The following is a 25,742-nucleotide window of genomic DNA, read 5'->3' on the forward strand; positions in this document are numbered from 1 at the left end:
TGAAAGAGGGGAGTCCTATGAAGTACAGTCTATTTTCTTATCAGTGTGATGAGGATGGGTAAAATGTCAGAAAGATCATCTAACCAATGTAAAAGGCGTGATTACTTTAGGAAGAACAAAAGCTTGTCTGGAAAAAGGAAGATAAAGGAGGCTGAATAAACAATATCTGGAACTCAACAACACATCTAGTTGGGGTAATGGCAATCAGAAAGGTACTCTTTAGAGTCAAGAGCCATAATGGACTACTGTGCATGGCTTCAAACTGTGAACACATTAGGAAGGTGAACACCAAATTAAGGTCTCACTGAGGCGTAACAAACAGTGAAGGGCCAATCACAAAGGTTGATGCCTTCAAAATGCACATACCTATAGGTTTGCAAACTGCAAAGGCTGATCAGGCAAACAGAAATACTGAAAGGGCCAACAAGCAACTGTAACAGTTCCCACAGCTAAGTCTGTCCCTACAAGCAGTATTGTGAGCTGTGTCAAAAGGTATGTCCATTAGACTTGCATGTACATCACCTGAGAACAAGGTGAAACACACTCAAGCGTGGCAGTAGATGTCAGTCAAATTGCACTAGGACAGCACTGGTGGCGATGTCCTTTGGCAGAAGAAGAGGGTCACGCAATGCCAGACTAGTGAAAAGAGGTGCTGGAGTCTGAACAGCCAATGAAAGCACAGTCATTGGCGTTGTGGCTGGCTTGGGGCCGTAGGCTGGATTGGAGGGTAAGAGGATCATAGGTGATGGCCACAGTCTGCAATGGGTCAGTGCCATGGGGAGGGGCCTCTGGATTTGGAGAAAAAAGTGTAGAGTAAAGTGAAGGGACAAAAGGCAATCAACAGGGGGACCTGCCCCCTTCAGAGGGAGTGGCAGCAAGTGGCTAAAGAATGCCTCCTGTGATGTTTCTTATGCGTCTCCTTGAAGTACTTCTCCTTTCCCGTGGTGATGGCCCGCTTCAAGGAGTTACTGGTCGAGGGTGAGAAAGAGAGGAACCTGTTGCAAAATCTGGATCTGAAAGGACACTGCTTCTCCTGGTGTTCATCTCTCGCCTGCAACATGAAGAGCTTTGTTTCCAACCCCTTTAAGGCCATGGCATCACTCGGTAGAATTTCTCTCATGACTTAGTACATTAAGCGAGACATCTGCCTGCTGTAGAACTAGCGCCCCTTATGCCTTGAAATGTTTGGGTGAGACATCCGCAACACTCCTTGCAAATGCTTTGGTACAGAAAAATGGGAAGAGCAAAGCAACTCCAGATTTGAGAAGAAGGGTGTGTTAAAAAGCAACTGTCATCGCTGCATCAGATTGGCACCTTGGACTGTTCCATTATGTCAAATCTGGGGTAGATGCTGAAGCCAGGTAGCAGCAGAGGAGCCATTATCGGCGCAGGACAACTATCTCAAAATTCTGGAACTTGCGTCCAGAGGAGACTAAAGGAGTGAGGAATCTGCAGGTGGAAGTATCTTTCACAAAAACCATTACTTACACTAAGAATGGTCTGAATAAATGACTTCTCAAAGAAAGACATACCCCCAATAAATGTACCTTTACATTTTCCTTCTGATACATAAAACATATAGTGGCCCCTCATTCACCCCAACAAATCTTCACACATGAACTTTAACCTGAACACATGATTTGTAATATTAAGGAACAGAAATGGACAGACAATGAAAAGTGGTCATCTTTACACATCTGGTAGGCAAAACACAAGTTCATGCATGAGCAATATATCGCAAAGAAGACATACAATCATAACAATCCAGAGTGGTAATACTGTGAATCTGTTTGCATGAAACAAAACTAGTAATCAAGGGAAGTACTCAAGGTAGATAGATAAACTTAGAGGGTACATCAATAGGTAATGCCAGGATTGGCCCTTTGCCAATGACGAAATGTCATACCTTGACTGAAGAGACCAACAAGAAAAGAAAAGAGATCATGGCCATCATTCGCTGCAATGGATTTTTTTTTTGTTCACTCTGAGAGGCAATGCTACCCTGAAGGTATTAAACTAAGCATCACATGAATGGTGAAAATGTACCCTATACACTCAGAGCGGCAATCCGATTTGAAACAGCTACAAACATACATTTAGGACAATCTCACAGGACTTTGGATACCTTTTTTTCCCTCTTGTAACCTTAGGCCACTCCCCTCAGTGTGAAACCCAGAAGTGCTCCTGTTCACTTCAGAGGAGATTTTTAGGGCCAGTAGATGCCGAAAATGAACCACTTCATAGGTACTCACTATGAAATGGAAATATAACCAATAAAAGTAGTCTTCTTTGAAACTAAAAGCAGCAAATGCTTCAGGAAACCACAATTTCAACATCGCCCTTAATGTTTATGCAAGCATTATATTAGGAGGGACAGGAAAGTGTGTTTTAACAGTTACATCTATAACCGTATCAGAATCCAAATTGATTTGTCTTTATTTTTGACATGCTATGTTGCAAGATAATGATTTTATTTAAGTAAATTCAAAACCGTTAACAGAGGGCAATAATGCACTGCGGCACTAACAAGGATTGGACATTATTAATGGGTAAGCGTGAAATTTAAATGGATATTCTCATTCAAATGTGTTGATGGTAAAACAACAAGGTGTGAAACAATCACTGAATGACTATGGAATAGCAGCAAATTTAAAACAAATCATGTTAACAGTGTGTCAAGTGATCGGGGCAATACAGTAGTGTGGAAAATGCACACAAGGCCTCGGATGTCCACTTGTGCTACTGCAAGTGAGAGATTGAGTGAGACCTTCATAATTTCATGCACGTTTTATTGAGTAGTAATATAAAATGATTTTTTCATTGTTACAAGTGCATGCTTCGGTTGCCAACATTTCAGAAGTCAAATTACAAAGGCAAGGCTTTAGGCTGTAGTGAATTACTTGGGCACTTATACAATTGTTAAAAAGTATCAATGGACTGTATTTTTTTTCAGAATGAACCAGTAATAACCCGTAACTGATATACAAAGGGAAAAAAGTGAAAAAATTACACATTTTGTGGCACATGACAGAACAGAACAAAATGACTAAACCTTTATGACACTAACAGTTATCATGCATTTAGTTTCACATGTAACCATAAACTTATTTAAATTTCACAAGGTTTGCTATACATGCTAACCAACTATATGTGCACTGACAAGCGTATGTTAAAAATGTTTAAGAATACTCTCCCCTTTAGATTTTTTTCAAAGCTTTTTTGATTACAAAATTTCAAAGGCATTAAGCATTATTTTTTGTTAGAGAATATAAAGTATGCCATTATACATACATTTCCAGTATAAGTCAGACCACTAAGCGCATTACAGTCCCATAAAGGCCTATACAGCCATTTTTGTCTTAAAAAACATGCATAGGCAGATTTTTACAGAATATAGATGCTTTTCACTGCACTTAATATGGTGTCTTGTTCACTATACTTAAAAATGCACCACTCATAAATATTTAAATTCAGCAAGCCACAACCAAGACTTGATTTACCCATCCCACCCCCCAAAAAAACCAAAATAGAACAAAAAATAGATAATATTATTCCAGTTTTTAAACTTAAAGAAAAGGATACTCAATGCCAAATGATTAAGCTAAGTGTTATTTAGAAACAAGGGCATTCAAGCACACTAAAGAAACCTGAGGTAAGCGTAATCTGTACAAAATTAAACTTCCTTTTTGGCATTCTGAACAAATTTGCAACATTCTTTTTTTGACTGCCTAATTTATTTTTGAGTTGTCTGACAAGAGTAGCAAAACATCATTAATAAATAGTCCTTCTTTAGTTTGTACATCATTATGTTAAAAATGGTTTGATGTCTGTAGTTTAGTGCTGCAACTGTAAACGTACAATAGAGTTAGTAAGAAATTAGACAAGGATTTTACTGTATGTCCAGTAACATAATAAAAGGCCTTTTAGTAACATATCTAGACGTTCCCAATGCAGTAGGAAAACATGTTCATTCCCTCTGACTTTGCAATATACACCAGCATTACCGTTCCTTTTTATTTTCTACAAGCATTAAAGGCATATCCAAATGGGGGATTTATCCCCCACCAAAAATAGTTTACCATGTCATTTATATGATATTGTAAACTGAACCCAACACCTGGCCCCCAGAGCAAGTAGCTATTACCAGAGGCAAGAACATCCAACTGCTGATGTGCAGCAATCCCATCATGCCCTGCAGCTAAAAAAAAATGAACAGGAAGTGGTCACTGAATACTGCTGCTATTACTGCCATTGCTGTCAGTGCCATTAGTCTCTGAGGAGATGGCCTTGTTGAGAGAGTTTAGGTTGGTATCAGATGCCATGACATCCCTGCGGGGCGGCATCCTCTCGTTAATTCGGTCTAAGCCTTTGGCCTCTTCGAAGCTAGTGATCTTATGCTGTGGCGAAAATCCTTTGATAGCTAAATAAGAGATTTGCGAAAATACAAAAATTAAAGTTAGTCAAGAACAATAAAGTACATTTTTACAGAACAGAAGACAGCGGAGAACTAACAAATCGTGACTAATGTGGACTACGTAATACAGACTAGGGAAACAACCTAACTTGGAATGCTACAACTTTGTAAGCATCAAATGTTTCTTGCAAACTAAATGTCTGACACAAGAGCCGAATTAGAATTCTTTATTTATTTGGGTTTAGTTCAGTTCAAAATGTTGCAAAGCTGACAAACGGTGTTTTAAAATAAAGTCACTGTTTAGGCTGAGGTAAATGACTTGTAATTACTAGTAGCATGCTAACACCTAATTCTTTACAGGTCTTCTGCACAAGTAGTGTTGTACTGTTTGCATTATAGTGGAAGGGGCCCACATTTCTTTAATGTTTTAAACTAACATGAACACATGACCTACCTACATTTGATCTCTGCTCGCTCTTGCTTTCATAATCCAGTTTTACTACATATAAAATCCCTTCCACTGCAGTTATTTGGATTTTGTACATGTAACATCATCCAGGGCCTTCTTAGAATAAAAAATTATTTGTAGTTCATTTAAAAAAACAGGCTAGTTGATTATCCACAGGCGGTGGGTTGGAAGCAACAAACAGTACTCAACAGCCCCAAGACTAAACGTAACTTCTTGGGTACAACAGTTCAGCATTGAATGTGATGTTCCACTTTTCCTCCCTTCACTAATGTACAATTAATATTATCCTATCAGATAATGCCGATCCTCTTCATACATACAGATGGAATGGCTTTCTCAAATCTTGCTGGCACCCTAATCTGAAAACATACATTATTGGATGTACTAAATGCCAAATATTCCTGCATGGATTTTAACACTAAATTCAATGTTCAGGTGCATCCTTAGGTTTCAAATGCAACTGTTAAAATACAAGAAAGCAAGGCAAAGTTCTTCATTCCACAGAGATGGTGGACAAAAACTTAAGAAACTACTGTGTTTGCCCTTCGGTGCCGATTTTCTGATTGCTTCACAGTACGAGCAAGATTAAGTAAACCTTTACTGGAGCACCACAACAAAAATGCTTAGCCGAATCGTAAACGTTAAGAAACTATGTAAAGACATTATGGCATAAAGAAGCACTTTAAAGAAAGCCCTAACCAATATGCAAATCTTTATGTAAAGTAGGGGCAGCCCAGGATGAGTTAAGTATCTTTAGCACATGGAGATAGTTACCCACAGGTGAAAATTAAGTTTATTGGACCTCTTCTGGAACTGGACAACACATTATTTACTTTTTAATTCCTCCTTCAAACACATGATTTCCCTTGAAAGTAGATTATAATTAAGTTAAATCAAAATTGCCTTTAATCACCCTTCAATATTGTCCATGTTTGAATATATCTACCACTCCATGTCTGGATAGCTTCTATTTTATTAACTGAAACCATCATGACAAGATGGTACAATGCATAAGCTTACAACATCTTTACCTCCTCCTAACATGGATGTAAAACACTAAATAGTAGCCCAGGAAACCATTAACACCAGGATCTGCAGCAGTTTTGCATTGCATACTAATGAATTCTTGCAAATTCATGTCCACATTCCCTGAATGTCATAAGAGAAATAGTAAACTCTATGTTCTGTGTGCAATGCACAAAGTAGCTCCTGTAATAGACGTTGCAGCAAAAACGACTTCTTAAAAAACGAAATAAGTGTTCAGTGCAAAACATTGCATAGTTGAACAACTCTGTAATGCATTCTTACAAAACCAGAGCTAAAACCAAAGTACAAATACTCCAATTATGTTTCCATACTGTGTTATCTGTAAGGCCTAATAGGGTCTTTCACATATACAAATGTACACCACCATTAAATCTCAGCCAATTGCCTCTGATCAGCATCCTACCACCTCATCTCATAACCCTATCTCAAATCACAAACATGACAGTTGTTTCCTGGAAGGGCTAGGTCCTAAACCCTGGGAAGTGCTGGGTCAATGCCTCAGAGTGGAACCAAACTACAGTGGATAGGAAACTCTACACAACTGAACTATTTAGAAGTTCTTTTTACCGGGCTCCTTCCCTTGGCCAGGGGTTCCTCTCCTCACTCAGATGGACTAACTATTCTTTGTTTTTTACTTTCTCATTCGGTATTCAACACCGCTTTGAAATTATTGCAAGATGACAACCAGCACATTGTTAAAAAAAAAAGATAATGTGTTTTTGAAAGTGGACACTAATTCTGCACCAATTGTGTTCTAATGACATACACAAAGTTATAGCTGCCCAATATTCTATTTTTATAACCCATATGAAAACTTGCAGATTTGATCATCTTTCACTTTATGTAACCGTTGTAAGAGTTAATTGCTGATGGTTTTTATTTGGAAACATAACCCATCATAATTGCAGTAAAATATCATGGTTATACTAAGAAACACATGCTTAATCTAATTAGATGTTACCCCTGGTGTATGACCTTGTGTTGCAAGACTGCTTGATCTCATATTTTGCATTCTGAAAATGTTATTTCTCTCGAACCATGATGGCTACCTTTAGATGCATTACGTGAATTTTCATATATGCATGGCATATTAATGACCTGTTTTTCTTTCTTCAACCTACACTGACTAAATGTAATTTTTTGCATCTGTTTGTAAAAACGTAAGGAAACTTGCAACTTTCCTTCTGCAGTATTCTTTTATTTTGAAAGCTTATGCACTGTACCAACTTTGTCCACCTTTAATTGCACTTTCCAACAACATATATGGCCAACAGCACTCTTCAATGTTTTATATGAACGAGAATACAGGAATCAGAAAGTCCCTTTGCCCCAATGTAGCATATGTAAGATAGACATGCATGAAAACCCGTAATGCGAGTTTGGGCACTTGACACTCAAGGGGACATTTTGAGTCTAAGCGGGTTGCCCTAAAAAAGGAAATAACCTTGCCATTACAAAATGACTAATTTGACTAAGGTAATTGAGCAGTCCTAAGCTTTTCAAAATACATGATTACTCAGCGGCCATATATACTTCTAGGACAACTGATTCAGGAAGTTGTTAACTGGGAGAAACATATGAAAAATTAGGGATATAAAATGAAATGTTAAGAACACTCGGCCCAAAGTGAATTGGACAAACTCTGCATTCGCTGTTATGGATCTGATCTGGAAAGGATGTTGAGCAATTCCACTGCAATGCTCACCTTGCCTAAGCTGAGAGAGGAGGCATTTTACAATTAATTCTAATAAAAGAAAACAAATTGCTTGCGGGGACCACTGCAGCTACTCCTATGCAAATGCGAAAACTCCTTTCATTAGAATAAGATGGGTGAGATGTACTCCTTTCTACACTTTCCCAAACATTTTACTTATATTAAGACAACTGACCTAGATTAGCGTTGTACCTTTAAAGACTTTGTTATAATGAATACACACAGAAATAATTATTGTTTTGTGTTCATTCAAAAAGCAGAAGAGTGAGTCAATTGAGGCTACTGGGAAGACAAAGGAAGAGCAGCAAAGGCCACAGCAAAGCATACAGGGGTTGTCTATTTAGCTTGGGTTGTTTACATTAAACTTGTGCAATGAAAACCATCTGCCATTTATTCTTGCTAATCTTGGGTACATTAGTTTAAGTCTAAAGAATCTTTTACCAAAGGTTTACAAAGTCTAGTCTGACTTTGTTAAAATAGCACAGTACTCTCAACTCATTTTTATTTTTGCCTTTAAAAGGATACCATCTGGCTATGTAACCAATGTGCAGTTTTAAGTGATTCAAACCACACAACTACTAAAGCCTGCAATGGTACTAGAGTTGGCAAATACTATCTTTATCTCAATTACACATTTAAAGGGATGTGATGAGCAAGATATACATTTTGTTTTCAGCAGACAAGTGCTCTTAATGATGAATAATGTGTTCTGCTGCACTTGCTAGTCAGACAATGAGTATTAGCAATTTACATCGATAGTATACTAAACACAACACAGTCACAGAAATCACAGAAAACAGCCAAACTTGTCAACAAGAATGCACACTGCAGGTTAGAGTTTGCCAATAGGAATAGATGATTCCATAATAAATAGCAGCAAGCTCGCTGCTATTTAAATACAGTTGTATTTTCTCTCTCCTTTCTTCCACAATTTAGTTTTAGTGCATTGAAATGAAATCCAAAACAAAATCAGGTTTTACTGATTCCATATTAGGTCACTGAGTGGTTCATAGTTCAGCAAGAACAAAATACAACTGATGAATTTTGATTTAAAGGGGAACTGAATGTCTACGTGTAAAACATGTTTTTTTCCATTATGAATGATTGCATGAGTAAAAACATTTGAATGTCGAAAAATAACCAAATAGGACCAAAATTTTGACTAAGGAATGGAAAGTTGGAAAAAAATGGCTATTGGATATATCCAGAAGATAAAAATTGTTTCTTTTATTTGAGAGATCGTGTGAAGTAAATGCCTCCTGAGCACAAATTACAGTAGAGCCACGTACTTGACAATATGGTTGTGTGTTATTAGATACTGCCAACTGTAATGAACATCTTGTAGACAATGTTTCATGTTTAGTGTTGATTAATCTTAGAGGCACTGAAGCATTACTAAAACAATGTAATTGGTAACTGCAGAAATCCACATTTCTACATTGTGTGATCTTTCCATTTCTCCAAAAGGCAGATTGTGAAAAGCAGGAGATGAATTTAGTCTTACAAATGCAGTCCAGTTTACGACTTGTGCATCTAGGAGTATATGTCATTACAATTGTCTTACCCTTGTCTTTTTTTTTTGTTGCTAAAACACAAAACTTAATGCAACGGTTTAAGTTAGACACCAATAGAAACAGCAAAAGCAGGAATCATTTTCCCCTTTAAAGCAAGCACACAGGTTAATACCGAGCCACAGTTGTTAGCCCAACACCCACACACTCTATACAAGCTACAGCAAATGAATACACCCAGCAGAGCCCTTCTCTGTTGCAGCACCACAACAGAAAGGGGACTGGCCAAATTACCTTCGTCAGCCTCAATAGCCTCAACAGTAGCTGAAGAGAAGAAAGGGGTTGCAAAATGGATGAGAAAAATGAGCAAAGGATTTTAAATCTAAGAACAAGTCAATGAGCAGCACAGGAGCTATTACACGGATGTTATGGTACGTGTTGGTTTCTGGTACAGAAGACAATCATTTCTACATAAAGAACAGAACATGTATATTGTCATTTGCACGCTGGTCTGGACAGCACAATACGTTATATGGTTTCATGTTTAGGAAGCAGTGACATACATTTTACAGTTTTTCAAATGTGATTTCAATCCCCAAACATTCACATAGTACTTCACTGATATAAATGTGTGCTATCATTCTCGGGCTAGAAAAGGGGACATTGATGTTCTAAAAAGGAGGCTTGTCTGCTGCTTCAGTCAGAGATCTAGGGTACAGACTGTGGAGAGTGGAAATCAGGTGACTGCTTGTGTGGTTATGGTACTCTGGAGGCCGCGCTGATTTTCAAACAAGACAGCCTATTTCTACGCAACTGGTGTTTCGCCTGTAACTTCCTTCCCTTTGGAGTTCATAATCTTAAAGTGACTGGAGGGTGTTGCAAGGAAAAAATAACCTTGGCATGAAGGGTACACAACTAAACATCTGTCTAATGTGATGTGTGCGGAGCATGTAATGCAAGGTATTTGGTTTTCTAAATGACACTGTTAACTCACACATTTTATTTACAGTTGCTACAGTTAGTATACTCCCTATTTTGACTTCTACAAAAACAAGTTTGGGCATTTTAAATGTGTTGTTAGGTGAAGCTACAGAATTGCGGTTGAACTTGCTTATGAAAAAGCAACCGGGTAATTTATACCGCACCATGTTAGAGGAAGGTGCTAAAACAGAGTACTCCCAAACCGCAAAAGCTTCTGCGGGGGCCCTAGCTTTATTAAGAGGTGGATGCTCACTTGCATTTTCAGCTTGAAAGGGATCATTACAGAAATGAGTGCAGCTCACATTAAAATGGAAGGCAAGATGTCCTTTGTCAACCAGTCTCGGTAGGCTGACCGCAAATAAACTTTTTCATGCAACACAAGATTTTTGTATATTGCATGAAAGATACTGGGTCAGACATTGGACACTAGATTAAAATCAACTACTGCTTTGTTACTCTGTTGGTACTCTGAAATTAAGAGACACAACTAGCCCATGAATATTACCAGGCAAAGCCCTCCTCCAAATTAGTTGCAGGACCACTAAACTATGCATGACTAATGAAAAACAGTTCACGATACTAGCCAAGGCTAAGCCGAGGAGCTAGCTTTAAAATAATGTACATAGTGTTCTTGTTAATCTATGGCCATCAAGAAAGGCTGGGCATGATATGGCAGAGGTTTAGGGTACTCGAGCCAGACAATGTCAACCAGAACCCTTCAATGGTTCTGTCATACGGGAGCGGATAGACAATTGGTGAATAATCTGTCAGAGGTATTTAGAATCACATGATCCTTATCTATCCACTGGGTTCCATTTCCGGAGGGTCTTAACACACTTTGTTTCCGCAATCACCATGACAGTCTCATGGCACACTTAGAAAAGACTCTTTAAAAGGAGCCTACGCGCCGCAGTTACATTATTTGTGTCTTAAAGCATCTCTCATCCTCAAGCAGAAAGAATGTCAAAAAAATCAGAAGAGAGCGCAGAAATAGACAGCTTAGCAAAGTAAATAAAAGCAGCAAGGTTTGTCAAGTGTATATTGCAGAGACCACTTCAGAATGAGGTAGTGGTCAATCAAAACATAAAAGACTAAACTGTCTCTTGGGAGCATTTACTCAACATGATATGCACCACTTTGTGATGCTAGGCAGCAGTTTATAAGGTGCGTGGACTAGTTGTCAAGTAGTACCTCGCCCAGAGGTTAAATTAACTTGGTGAAGGCAGCTGTTATTGGATAGAACTCTATCAGTTTGCACTTCAGATGATGTTGCATTGGAGTGTTAAAGACCAATCTGCACCTCGCCTTTGTGGGTCTCATGAGGAGTTGGTGTCATGAAAGGAGTAGGTAATGCTCTGGTGACAATATACTGAAGGGAGCAAGAGCGTTTGCCAGCTCTAGTTCTGAATATTCTTCACCTTAAACTAATCTTTAAAAATCCCACGAAACCTTAGCAGTGCATCTAAATACATAAAAAATACTACCTTCAACTGAGTAACAAGGTTCTTTCCAGTTATCTATGTTCACCTGTGAAAGGTTTAATATAGGAGCATAGCTAGCTTCTGGAAAAGCAAGGCGTACTCCGGTTATGAGAGGAGCATCTACTATAACCTCAACAAAAAATTCTATTAAGAATCTACCTCAAAAAAGTATGTGGTCACCACTTAAATTCAAGACTAAAATGGCGCAATAGATATTGCTTTACCTATACCCTCAGATGTCACACTGGCTACGTCAAAAAAACACTAACAAGTTGAGGTAAAGAGTAGCTGACAGCAATCAAGTAAAATAACATAACAGATGTATTTAAAATCAATACAATTCAACAACATGATTTTTACCTCTTTATCGCTGAAAAAGCAAGGTAAAACTGGAACCCAACTAAAGGAGTATTATTCGAAATGGCATATTAAAGAATATGTCCTCTGGGGATGTTAGGAATCCTGCTGGACGTTTGTGTGCAGAAAGGTGGGATTTTAAATAGTAGAAATCCATAAGCTGGTTTTCATTCAATATTACCAATAGATCTTCCACAATGTGGAGACCAGGAATTTGGCCTGCATGCCAAAAGTTCTCATCCAGCCATCAGCCAATATGGTACTGGAAATAAAACCCGCGTTTGTGCTTAGAGGCTGGCTTATCAGTAAAATTATTCTCCAGCAGTGTAAAGTGCCAAGCCACTTTGTGTTCTAGTTTGACATCAGCTATGTGATCAGCAAAAGATCATCCACGTGTGGTCACCAATGTCTGACCAGTTACGGAAAATCCGTTACGGTAGGTTTTAGGTCGTATAGGCAAAAATCCTTTAGTTACTGCATGGATTTGCTGCACGTGCTAGACCTCAACTGCAATGCAAGGTTTTATTTGACTATCTGTTTGGTCATGTTTTTTCTTGTTTGGCACAGAAAGGATTATTCTGGTCTGTTGAAGTGACCAAGTTAGTTTGCAATATTTGGATCTTTGCTGTCGACTTTTAGGTCACTAAAAATCCTAAACTGACCATAGCTATTCTTTCCGTAGAGTCAGGCATCAGGGAAGTGAAAAATGGAGGAAATGCAGGGAAATACTAGTAAAAGAGAAGACAGGGCTAGGCTAGAAGAAAGACAGGAGATATCTGCCATTACTGAAAAACAAAACAAAAATGCTGTACAACAAACAAATGCAAAAGGGTGTTGGTGCATGGCTTCAGATCCAACACTCGAAGGATTAGTATGCATGCAGGTGCGGGGAATATTATAGGAAGCAGCTTCGTAAAATGGCAGAACCTGGAAAACAAAATGTGTTGGGAACCTACATCTCACCATGTCAATAATGTGTGCGCGTTATGTCTGGTTAAAGGAGTCTAAAAATCCCTCAAACGTGCAACAAAGTAGCTATTGTGTAACAAAATCGAGTGGGTCAGAAAAAACACAAGACCTTGTTCTAAAGCAGGCTTGTCGTCTTCAGAAAAGCTTTGTGTATGTACAGGTCACTTGGTGAGATTCCCTCAAGATTAGGTGAACGTAGTTGACGTCAACTCATAAAGGGTACTTCATTATGTATAAGAAAAGTACATTCTAAGAGTCCATAGTGTAGACAAATAAACTAACTAGGCTATCCCCTTACCCACCAGTGAGGAAAATGCTGTGCACCAGCTGCTTCCTCCTGCAGTGCAAGCTTTAAGAGCAGCCTGTCAAGGCTGCTGCCGGCTTTAATTGAAACGTATGTTTCATATTCAACAGTATGAGTATAATTCAGCACACCGGGGCAGTCATCCTTACCGCTCTGCAATGTTTGTTTTCCTCCTGAAAGCACCCCACTGGGCAGCATTCCTGTGGGAGTCAAGCCTTTCAGCGTCAGCACACTCTCACTCTCTTCTCTGCAAAATAAAAAGGTGAGGAGGAAGCAAGATAACACAAATTATGAAGGTTTAATCGACACTGCAAGTCTGTGCACATAATACATCCCAAGGGACTAGATCTAGCTTGACGTGCTTCATGTGGGGAAGTTTCTAGGACAACAGTCCACACCAAGTACCACTGCGGTAGACATTTGCAGCATAAATATATAGCTTGGCATCTTGCACCGCACAAGCCCAAACGCAACTGCTTTCTTAACACAATCAACAGACTGCGGCGAGTATCGCCCTCTTTAGAATTAAGTTTATAGTGATTTAGCAAAGTTTGTCTATAAGTAGTCATGGGAAGCATAAATAAGATAGAAAAAAATAGAGTGAAGTTGAAGATGGTTTTGATGGGAAAAAATAAACTGGGGCAAGAGTGACCAGTTTCACTCATAGATGAGAATTCCAGGACATAGGTACAAGAGAACCATGGGGCCCAATACCCTCCAACCTACTTTTTGGTAGCTAGAAGGAACCTTTGTAGGAAACATGTTTATCGAATGAAAGAAAATAAATCCGGCTCACGCAGACTCTAAATTGAAGTGGTCCCTTCACAGAAAGAAGAGCACATATGGCCCACTAACGAGACCGGAAGGAGGTGGCTCAATGAAGGTCATGCAATTTTTATTTAAATGGGAACTGTCTTATCAAGGAATATTCTGCCTGAAATATGCAGTCGTTGTTTGCACCGTAAACCAATATTCCTGGGTAGATTGAGTCAAAAGAGAGTCCGGATTAGTGGGAATGATTTTGCTCGAATGATACGTCAGTGTAGATGTATTTTCATCCTGCTCGTGGTTTAGTATAAATTTTATTTTAGTATCCATTCTTTGGAATATGAAAGGCACATTTTACAAGGCAGGTGCTTCTCTGATTTGATGTGGATTACAACAGAGTGGCCACCCTACAGCATGTGGAAGATGAGCCAATCTAGCAGCCACTTTAATTTGCTTTATATGCTGGTAGAAAAAAAATTGACGACCCCATTCGTAGACACCATATCGGTCAGTGGATTCTCTCAATCATACTTTGCGGATTTTTGCAATAAATATCTACATGCACACTTTCTGCAACTGGTTTTAGAAGTAGTGGAAGAAGGCTCAATATAAACAACCACATGGACTGGTTTGGCTGACCACAATGTCCGCGGGTTTATCTTAACTGAAATTAATCATCAGAAAGTTCAGTCTTGGAAAAAGTTTGTATATGGATCTTTCAAAAACAAAGAATAAGCCATGGCAAAAAAAAAAAAAACACCTCACAAACAATTTCTCCCATTGCCAGACATACACTGCATGACCACTCTGCAACACTATACTACAATGCTTTAGGAGTAACGAGGCTCTAACAAACTCACTGTCAATACATCACTCGACTGCTCTAGGCTTTCTGAAGTCTTATAGAAAGGAATTTAACCCCAGCATTCAGGCACAAGCAAAACTTGAGCAAGCAAATTCACATTGTTCAACAGCCATTTTAGCCTCAGTAGTAAAGTAAAAGTTTGGGAAAAAACAATAATGTAAAAGCAATGGCATGCTGAAAGTCATGGTCTGCTAAAGATTCAATACCCAAAAATCAATTGGAGTCTTTGAGAAAAACATCTGCTATAACTAAAAAGCATCTGACGAAAACAGTCTAAGAGAAAAGGCATGGAAATTAAAGTCCTGTACCAAGTAACAATTGGGCAATAAATAGTAGTCTGAGCTAAGAGTTTGTCGCAAGAACAGAGATTTAGTCTACAGCTTTCATTCACATCTGGACCACAGAGAAAGACTTAATTCAATATAAACATGGGATTGTGTATAGGTTCAAGAGGCCAAGTGATGGCAGAGAGCCAACCATTTGGAAGGATAGATCTTTGCCTCAGCAATCGTTCCTGGACCAAAAAAGGTCAATGCAGATGGCGATCAGTCCCATAATGAATTGTCAAAGCCTATATGATGTACAGGTCTTTCAAAAGAGAATATACCCTTTTTCTTCTAAATATTCTTAAGGAACCAGATTTAATGGTGGCTGATCTCCTGGCCTTCATTTTCTAACTCCATTGGTGGTTTCTCTTAATTGCCTCCCATATGGGAATTTACAATTTTGACCTTCAGCCTCTTGTTCCAGGGGCGCTCCTCCGTTATGTCCGAGGAGCGTCACCTCACTGAAAAATACAATGATAATAAAAACCACTTTATAATCATTCTATTTTGCGTTACTGCCAACCGAGGTTAGGGCGGGCCATCCGACAGAGTCAAGCTACAGGGAGGAGTGTTGGGAACTTTAAGTGTGCATGTCTGTTTGGCCGGCCGTTTTAGGCCTGCCAAACAGGCCGGGTTTATTTCTCCAATCTAGCTGTGTTGCAACAGCCGGGTTGGAGAAAAGCCCGAAGCTCCCTGTAACTGAGCGAGCGTCAAGTCAGCCCATTCAGGACACTCACGGCGCTGCTCTCATGCTGGTAATATCAGCACGAGAGCAGCGCCGTGACTGCCACCTGAGAGCGTGTGCAGCGTGACCAGTGTCGGGAGAGGAGCACAGAGGCCGCGGGTGCAAGAACGATCCCCCCCCCCCTTTTCTGGCTTTGCGTTGCCCCACCACTCCAAAAATGGAGCAGCCACCACTGTCTTGTTCACACCAAGCTCTTGAAGCCTGTTATAGTAAATGTGAGGGCATAAATAATTCATGTGATTATATACCGGGACAAGATAATTTTTGTGGCCCACAGAGTAGCACTCAAGTCAACGATGTGATCACTCTATTCAAGAACTTGGGGTTCATAGCAAATTGGTTAGAGGTTGTCCTCAAGGACAACTTAACATTTTGTTGACTCAGACACTTTCACTCAATACACCAAAACTCGATTAAAGGGCCAAATGTGGGGAGGTTTTCACTAGAGGAAACTGGTCTGAAGACAAGGTGGAAATATACCACCTGTCTTGAGCTTCTGGAGGGTTCCTTTGCAGTAAGCGCCTGGGGAGAGAGCGGAGTGTTTCGTTCTGATACAAATTAACAATATGTCCATGATGAAATTCATCACCCACCATGGGCCAATTAAACTGAAAATTGCTAAGTTTATTGTCCTGGAGGCATCCCAACCCTCGTGGAGGAATCTGAAGGAAGCTTGTTAGAGAGAATCAAGGTTTGCTGATGTACGATATTTATCCTTGAAACCATCAGCAAGTTAGTTGTTGGAATCTTTGCAGGAACATCAAAGGTACCCGTATCGTTGCCCAATCTCTACTTATGCCTGTTACTGAAATTTTGAGCAGCTTTAAATTTTCAGTTTGTAAATTATGGAAAATTGTATTCTTCCTTTGATAGGGATGATAATTAAACATATGGGTTATGGATCAACAATTGTAATGTTTACTTATTAGTAGACTGCCTTTATTTTCGTAGAAATAGAAGTTTGATTCTCAAAACGATTTTATTTATTTTTTTAATATAAAATTCATCATCGTAGTAAGGCAATCTACCTATTTTTAAACATGGAGTTTTTAAATGCAACTCTCGCTGTGGGAAGATTTTTATAGATTATCCTCGCAAAGCTATTTGAAATGTTGGCATTTACATGATTTAAATATTGTAAATTATGTTGTATTTATCAAGTTTTGTTAGACAACCATCTAAATAAACTTATTTTTACTGCTAAAACCTCCCTTGTGGCAAGATTAAAGCTATGAACAGTCTTGACGCACGACTTTTGCATCTTCTGGAAGATTATCAGAACAAAGTAGCTCCTGGAAAATGACAATGGGGTTTCTGACTGGTACTCCCATATTCTGTAGAAATACAGCTTCTAAAGATTGGATTCATCTATGTTAAGAGCAATGAAAGACAAGTGGGTGAAATGCTCAACTTCCTGTGGAGAGAGGATCTGGAGGTCCCACCAGTGGATTATTTTCTTCAGGATAGGAGCAAAGGGACCAAATAGGCATTACTTCAGTTAGCAATAATTCCAAGAGTGACTTTTCAAGTCAGAAGGACATAGTGTTGGTGACACGGAAACATAACTTTCTAAGCCTCGTTTCTAGGGGCTTTCTGGGGATGCTACAATCTCTTTCATTTACAGGTTTCCTCAGAGACACTCAGAAATGGTCCTAGGGGAAAGCAGTTGCTCCTTCTGCTGGGTCTTATACACCTGATGGGTCAGAGCATTTCAAGGTACTTTAAGTCCTTAGATTATCGCAGCAAACAACCATTTTTAAGAAACAGGCCTATTGTTCAAGCTTTAAGACATCGATTCATCAAGAGAAGGTTTAGATAAAAAAGATCCATGAGGGTGGGCAGGATTGGCAAGTGGAACTTACAGTCCCAGTTGCAGAACAAAACGTAATGCATATCAGGAGGTGAAATCTTTTAAGTCAGGCTATGCATATCTCAGTGACCAGTTTGAACATGGGATAGCATTCCCTATTCAGTACACATTTGAGAATAATTTGTTTGTGAAAGATACTAATTTGTAGCATGTCAACCAGGTTTTATAACCTCTTCAGTCTTAGTGTATGGATCAAGATTTTACTAGGAAGGAATTGTCGGCCTGAGGGAGGTCAGTGGTCAATGTGGGTGGGTTCACATAGTTAATGCAGCTGTTATTATGTCATAAACAAGTGCATGAGGGAGAATATTGATATGACTGTTTGAGGATGAATCGGATCAATAAAAATGTTTTTTTTTTAAAGGAAGGAATTGTTGGCTAAATTGACTATGCTTTTATGTTTGGCATCATATACAAGTGTATCAGGGAGATGAGTTTAGAATTAAGAATTAGAATTAATGGTATTCAGTCTGGGCATGGTACAGTTCAGTCTTGAGGGTCTGTTTGGAGCCCTACTTGCATTTTTCAAACAATCCCACATTGTGAAAGGACCAATGCCTAAAGGTTTATGAAGAAGGCTAAGAGAGTTCAGACTTAAGATAGCCAAGCAGATACAGATTTTTTTAATTTTTTTTTACTTTTTGCTTTGGAATGGTTTCTGGTCTTAGTTTATTCGGTCAAGTGGGTGATGCAGGAGGCAGGACTAGACGTCTCTCATTCACTCATTGAGGACTTGGGATTGGTCAGAAGAGTTTACTTTCAAAATGCTGTATTTCACACTAGTGGTAGAGATCACCACTAGTTGCAGGCCCTGGCACATAATTCAAGACTTCATAGCCACTGTAATAAAAGCACCAACTCTATTCAGGACAAAAATGCAAGGATTCTCTCGTCGGTATTTTTATTTTAAATTGTGTGATGTTTTGTCTGTATTTTATGCCCCTTCCTTGAAAGCAGTGTGTGTGATTTGTTTAACAAAGCCTATTTGGATGCTGATGATGACTAATTGTATTGTTTACCTAGTGACTAAATAGAAACAGATATAATTTGCATGGTGCCATGTGTTAGAGAGAGAAGAAAATTAAGGATGTGGATGTTGGAGTAATTGATTTAGTTGGTAAGACATGGTGCAGTTTTGGGGTTTTTTATTCCATAGGGACTACGTGGCACGCAGTACCTTACTAATATGGTGCTGTTGAATGGTGTAATGTATTGATGGTTAAGATTGAGAAAGCAAGATTCTTGCCCCTGTATCCTTAAAATAATCGATACTTTCCTTCCGCGTCAATGGCCCTCACATCACGAGGCACTGGAGAAATGATTGGGGTGTAAATACTTAACGACATAATATACTTGTGCTATTGTTTTTCTATCGCGCAGCATGCCGAGGCTGTGAATTTTCCAGGGCATAACAAAACGCACCCATGTTCAAAAATTAAATTAGATAACCATAAAATGGCGACGTCGGATGATATTAAGCAGGTTTGCGATCGAACATGGACTGGCTACTCAGTTTCAACAACTTCACCTGGAAGGCATTTTCAGAACTCCCAATATGAAAATGGCTGCCACACCGGATCGAGCACCGTGCACGAGGCGGAAGACTGCGCCGTGCCGCAGTGTGGGGGAGCGGCTGCCAACAGCCCAGAATCCCTCTGACTCATTCTTTCTGCTGGCTGCGGTGACTCTGCATGTTTGAGGGTATTCTCATTAGCGCTCTCCGCTGAGCACGAACCGACGGTTCTGCGGCGCGCGAACATGTGTTTCCCCACAGGCAGCCGGGTTTCTTGCGATCGTTTGGAGTTATGAAAGCCTGCTTCAAAGCCTTTTATGCCAAACCTGGCTTTTGGGTAATAAAAGGCCTCACAGTGGCTTTGCAAGCCTGTCGGAATTAAACTACAGCTATCACGCACAAACACGGAGTTTTTTTCATAACAGAGAAGCTTCCGTTCTCTAAAAATAATTTAGGTTTTCAAATATTGAAAAATGATCTTCGAGTCTCGGCTACTGATAAAGTAGACCTTTACACCAAAACGACTACAAATACCACTCGAGAACCCTTAATGGGCAAGGGGATGCTACCATCGCCTTCAATCAATCAAGTAAGTCCACTCATTTTTAAATCCGACCTATGCAATGCTTAATTTGTGTAGAAATATGTGCCAGTGCCCTGTCAGTAGGCTACTGCAGTTTGCACCCCACACTGCCCCGGCCAGCACTGCCAATGTAAGTACCAACACAACTACTAAGCATCACATTACTCCAAGTGTTACAATTCATATTATCTCAGGCCCCTAAAGGTATACGAATATCTTCTAAGGCAGGTATTAGCCATTTTTGAGGTATAAAAACCTGTAGGTGTGCTCGTCTCTGAATTAGACAAACATCGCCACCATGTGGCAGACTGTCATATTACCGGTGTTGACAATTAAGTGCCGGTGCCGAGCATCGGAAACAACCGGCTCAGATCAAGAACTGGACCTATGCAATAAATCAGGGGTCATCCACAACACAAGTGCAGAAATGTTTTGTTGAAGTAGTGCTGCCGATTGGCAACAGAGATGGTGGTATCTCGATGGGCGGAGCTGGTGTGGTGCAGAGTGAATTCATGCAACCCGATATTTCTCGGAGCTAGCCCTTTATTTTCAAATTGTACAGCTTGGAAATAGCGAGCAAATGTTTGCCTCGTTCTGCTTCAGAGCTGTGGTGTGTGAAAATATAGTTCTAACTCAGAGAAATATTGGGTAAAGGAAGGCCCATAAAAGAATGACTGGTTATGCACTGTGCCACAAAAGCATGTCACGATGGGGCACCTGAAACAAAAGTGCAGCAAAAGCGCAACCAGCAGATACCTTGCCGTACGTTGGCATTAGCACAGCTAGGGCTGTATTACAATAAGTGCCCCGGGGGCGCAATGGGCACTTTGGTATTATAGAAGGGGACGCAGATGCTTTTGCGTCCCCTTCTATAATACCGATAGCGCTGGTGCACTTAAAGCGCCAGCGCTACCTTCAGAGGGTGTTCATTTGCATAGGGGCATGCCCTATGCAAATGAGGGAATTTCTTTGACTCTGCGCCCGCGCCATATTACAGACACGGGCGCAGAGTCAAAGCAGCCATCAGGAGGCACACTGACTGCGCCATTTAAAAGGTGCCACACTGTCAGTGCGCCTCCTGAGAGCAGCTCTCTGCAGGGAGTAAAGGGGGTCCCAGGGAACCCCCCCTCAGACATACCCTTGCAGGGAGGTGCAGTCACTGACTGCACCCGCCTGCAAGGGGAGGATCTCTATTACCCAGTAAAAGTGCAGGCGGGTGCCGCCTGCCCTGTGAAAATACGGAGCAGATGCTCCGTGTTTTCACATGTATGCCCTGCCCTGGCGGCAGCGCGAGTTGGCAGCTGCCCTAGGGGCAGCGCATACATCACAATAGGGAGCATTGTGATTGTTGGCGCCCAGCGCAGCTTTTGCAATCACAATGCATAATACGGCCCCTAGTGGACTAAAGTAGTAAGTCAATATACATGAACCAAGATTTTACTATATCCAGAGTAAAATGCAAGTTGACATGTTCTGCAGGTGCATCGTGTAAATTAGACCACAAATTTAAAATGCTTCAGGTTGCCAACATTGCTTAAAAACGTAACAAATGTGTATCACCCCCCACCCCCCAAAAAAACACAAGTTTTGTAGGCAATTGTGAACACTGTATTCCAAGTTGAATCATGGCAGAGCACACTTTCCTTTCTTCTGCAATACACTGAAGGCTGCCAGCAAACTCACCATTATTAACGAACACTGCATGAATTGCAGTACAAGAGGTGGCAGTGATATTGCTGCAATTCGACAGAAAATCAACAGGGCTTTTGCGCTAACAATGTTAGCGAAGGATTCACCATAACTTATTTCTGCATGAGCAGGGCTTTAAGTGGGTTGAAAAAAACTGGGGGGAGGGGGTTTGTCGCTGAAAGGGGCGTTGCCGTTGTAATTTAGGGTGTGGCTTAAAAACACAAGCTAAAACTGTGCATAGTATTGTGTGCTGCCGGACTGATATTTTGCTGCTTCTGTATATATATATATATATATATATATATATATATATATATATATATATATTGCAAAGGGTTCCTGTGGAAAAAAAGGAAGGTCGACGCCTTGTCTGTCAAATTATCAGCCATTTTTAAACAAACAATGATTGCGTGACACGTGACAACTACAAACTCATAGATAGTGAAAACAGACTGGTAGTTTCTACGAAGTTCTCTCGTCAACTGATTCACATGGTAGCATTTAAATCAACTCATCTATTTTCTTAGTGATTTTGGTAATCTCATGACTCGTTACCTTCTATACATTGAATAAGACCATTGATCTGCCCTTTTACAATTACATCACAATTTTAAATAAAATTAGATGAAATAGCGGGATTCGAGCCATGCACAATTATATTGATATCATTATTAGGTACAGCCTCAAATATGCTAAACCATTGCCACAATACGCTTAAAAATGATTACTCATAAACCATGGTTACAAGAAAAGTCACGCCCAAGTGGGCCAACTCAGCTTTTAGTCTAAGAACATACGCAGATACATAGATACCAACTTTGATTACCATCAGTCTGTATAAAGTGCTTATGTGCAAATTATAAAACAAATTAATCAGATTTAAGATTCATCAGAATAAATCAAAATGTTTAAAATCAGGCTAGGGAGCAGAGGCGGTAAAAGAATTATAGGTGTGTATGAAAGTCTTCTTCCATATTGAGACCTTCAGGAATCTTTGTATTGAGACGAATGATGTACCTTGACTCTAACTGTCTCAATTTTTTAACTCGGTCACCTCCCCTTACGCTCACGGGCACTGCGTCAATTACAAAATACTCAAAGCCCACTGTGTTTCTATTGTGGTATAGATCAAAATGCCTTGCCACAGGATAGGTTTTATCTCCACTTTTGATGGCCCTAAGGTGTTGTAGGATACGCTTATGGACGGGCAGGATTGTGCTGCCCACGTACTGCAGGCCACAAGGGCACCGCAGCACGTAGACAGCAAAATCAGTTTTGCAAGAGAATTGGCCCCTGATCTTACTGGGATGAGGCAAAAGGCCTCCTGAAAAGGTGGATGTATTCTTGCCATGAATACAGGCCTTACATTTTGCACATTTTATGAAACCATCCTTTCTTTTAAGCTAAGTTTTAGGTGCCTGTGCCTGTGTCGTAGGTAACATGTTTGAGACCAGTGATTGTTTCAGAGATTTAGCTCTTCTGAACGTTATTAGAGGTTTGCGCCCTACTAGCTTCTTTAGTGTAGCGTCATTAGCAATGATGTGCCAATGCTTATGTAAGATTTTTCGCAAGCTGCCCTCTTGGGTGTTGTAGTTGGTGATTAATCTACACTGGTCATCATTCACAGTGGCTTGCCTATCTGGCTGTTGTTCACGGCTAAAGAGTATTTGTTCTCTTGATTTCTTTTGTGCTTTTGCAATTGCTAAAAATCAACCCATGCCCGGGGATATCACCTCGTTGAAAAGCGTTCCCTCAAACAACCCAGTTCTGCATTTAGATCTTGCACATTGGTGCAGTTCCTCATAGTCCTAAGGCATTCACCATAGGGAATGCTCCTCACCAAGTTCTTTGGGTGGAAGCTAGAGGCATGCAGGAGGGTATTGCCATCTGTGGCTTTACGATACAATTTCGTCTCCAACTTGTCATTGGCAATAAAGACAGTCACGTCCAAAAAGTTTCCACTGATCCCACTAATTTCACATGTTAGTTTTAGGTTCAAATCATTGACCTGTAGGCCATTGACAAAATTGCTAGCACTCTCCTGGCATCCCTTCCACACGACAAATAAATCGTCGATGTAGCGACACCAGAAGATCACATTATCTTGCCATTCCTTAGCAAACTGCGATTGGACCACCTGCTCCTCCCACCAGCCCATATGCAAATTCGCATAGCTGGGGGCGAAGCAGGTGCCCATCGCAGTCCCGCATATCTGATGGAACAGTTCTCCATTGAAAAGAAAATGGTTGTTATTTAGACACGTAGAAATCATAGTTAGCAACATTTGGGTATGGTGCCATAACTGTAATGGCCTTTCTCCCAAATAATGCTTCACGGCATTCAGGCCGTCTACATGTCTAATACTCGTATACAGAGTAGTTGCATCAATAGTCATCAATAAATAGTCCGGTTCCCACGGTATATCATAGATTTTGCGCAGAAAGTCACCCGTGTCTTGAATAAAGGACGGGAGCTTCTTGACCATGGGGGCTAAGAAGAAGTCAACATATTTAGAAGTATTTTCAAGAGCACTACCAATTGCCGAAATAATCGGCCTACCTGGGGGGTTGATCATGTTCTTATGCACTTTGGGTATTAGATACAGTACCGGTGTTGTTGGATTGTTGATTTTAAGAAATAGCATTTCATCATTACTGATCAAACCATGCTTAAACCACTCCAATATTGAATCATTGTATTTTTCGTGGCTAACATGCATCATACTGCTGCTAATTCTTACATAGTTCGATTTGTTATTGAGTTGTTTATATGCTTCTTTCAGGACTTTTCTTGTAACCATGGTTTATGAGTAATCATTTTTAAGCATATTGTGGCAATGGTTTAGCATATTTGAGGCTATACCTAATAATGATATCAATATAATTGTGCATGGCTCGAATCCCGCTACTTCATCTAATTTTATTTAAAATTGTGATGTAATTGTAAAAGGGCAGATCAATGGTCTTATTCAATGTATAGAAGGTAACGAGTCATGAGATTACCAAAATCACTAAGAAAATAGATGAGTTGATTTAAATGCTACCATGTGAATCAGTTGACGAGAGAACATCGTAGAAACTACCAGTCTGTTTTCACTATCTATGAGTTTGTAGTTGTCACGTGTCACGCAATCATTGTTTGTTTAAAAATGGCTGATAATTTGATGTTAACCTTTAGTGAACAAGCCTGTTTCACAGGCGAAATGCGTCTAACGGCTGTGCTGTCATTAAATTGATTTCGCGCAAACAGACAAGGCGTCGACCTTCCTTTTTTTCCAAAGGAATCCTTTGCAATATTTTCGGACCGAGCTTTGGCGGTCCGTTTTGTCGACGCGCCCTCTGTTCTGGAGGTGGTGGGCATACCGGAGCACCTGGGAGAGTATATATATATATATATATATATATATATATATATATATATACACATATAAATATAATGTGATCAAGCTCCCTGCGTGGAGTGAAACGCGTCATGGAGGACACTGGTCCTATGATTTATTGACATTTTAATCTTTGGGAGAAATAAATTCCTGCTTCATCCACTTGTTGCTGATTTTTTTGCAGAGGAAAGAGGCCCGTACCTTCACGTTTCTGCTAGAGCAAAGAGCAGAGAAGGACTGTTTCTATATATATATATATATATATATATATATATATATATATATATATATATATATATATATATATATATATATATATATATATATATATATATATACACATATAAATATAATAAAAGTAACATTCAGGTGCAAAATGCCCATTGGGATGAAAGGGCTTCAGCCCCCCTCCCCCCCCACGTCATGTGTTTCAGCCCGGGCTGCTGGGGGATCGGCAGGGTCTGGCGTCTTATCTCCAGCATGCCAGAGTTTTTCACAGGTCTTTAAAGACAATTGACTATTTGCATACCTTTGTAAACTGGTTGCCGAGGCTTAGATTTGTTTTCTGGTTCCTGAACCCCCTGGGCCCCCACTCTGCCTATTCCTCTGCTGTAGTGTGAGAATGCATTTCATGAAAAGGAATATGAAAAGGAATATAAAGTAGGATTGCCAAAAGAAAACTGCCAGCCATGTGTTGTTTAAAGAGCCTGCAAAGATCTCGTTGTTACTAAACAGGGTTTTAAATAAAAATGTATTT

General features: G+C 39.9%; 1 protein-coding gene across 12 annotated transcripts in view; it reads right to left on the reverse strand.

The window, feature by feature from the left end:
* Positions 1-2,772: 2,772 nt before the first annotated feature.
* Positions 2,773-25,742, reverse strand: part of PPP3CA (protein phosphatase 3 catalytic subunit alpha) — a 617,342-nt gene continuing 594,372 nt past the window's right edge. For 6 of the 12 annotated variants that reach the window (XM_085635956.1, XM_085636007.1, XM_085635934.1 and 3 more), the window contains 3 exons: positions 13,397-13,494; positions 9,450-9,479; positions 2,773-4,420 (listed from right to left, as the gene is read on the reverse strand). In XM_085635956.1, coding sequence (XP_085492082.1) covers positions 4,224-4,420; positions 9,450-9,479; positions 13,397-13,494 — 325 coding nt within the window. In that variant the 3' untranslated portion in view covers positions 2,773-4,223. The remainder of the gene's footprint in view (positions 4,421-9,449; positions 9,480-13,396; positions 13,495-25,742) is intronic. The other 6 variants (XM_085635997.1, XM_085635977.1, XM_085635986.1 and 3 more) reach the window with 1 other exon arrangement.

This window comes from Triturus cristatus, chromosome 2_1 (assembly GCF_964204655.1).
Source record: "Triturus cristatus chromosome 2_1, aTriCri1.1, whole genome shotgun sequence".
Lineage (NCBI taxonomy): Eukaryota > Metazoa > Chordata > Amphibia > Caudata > Salamandridae > Triturus > Triturus cristatus.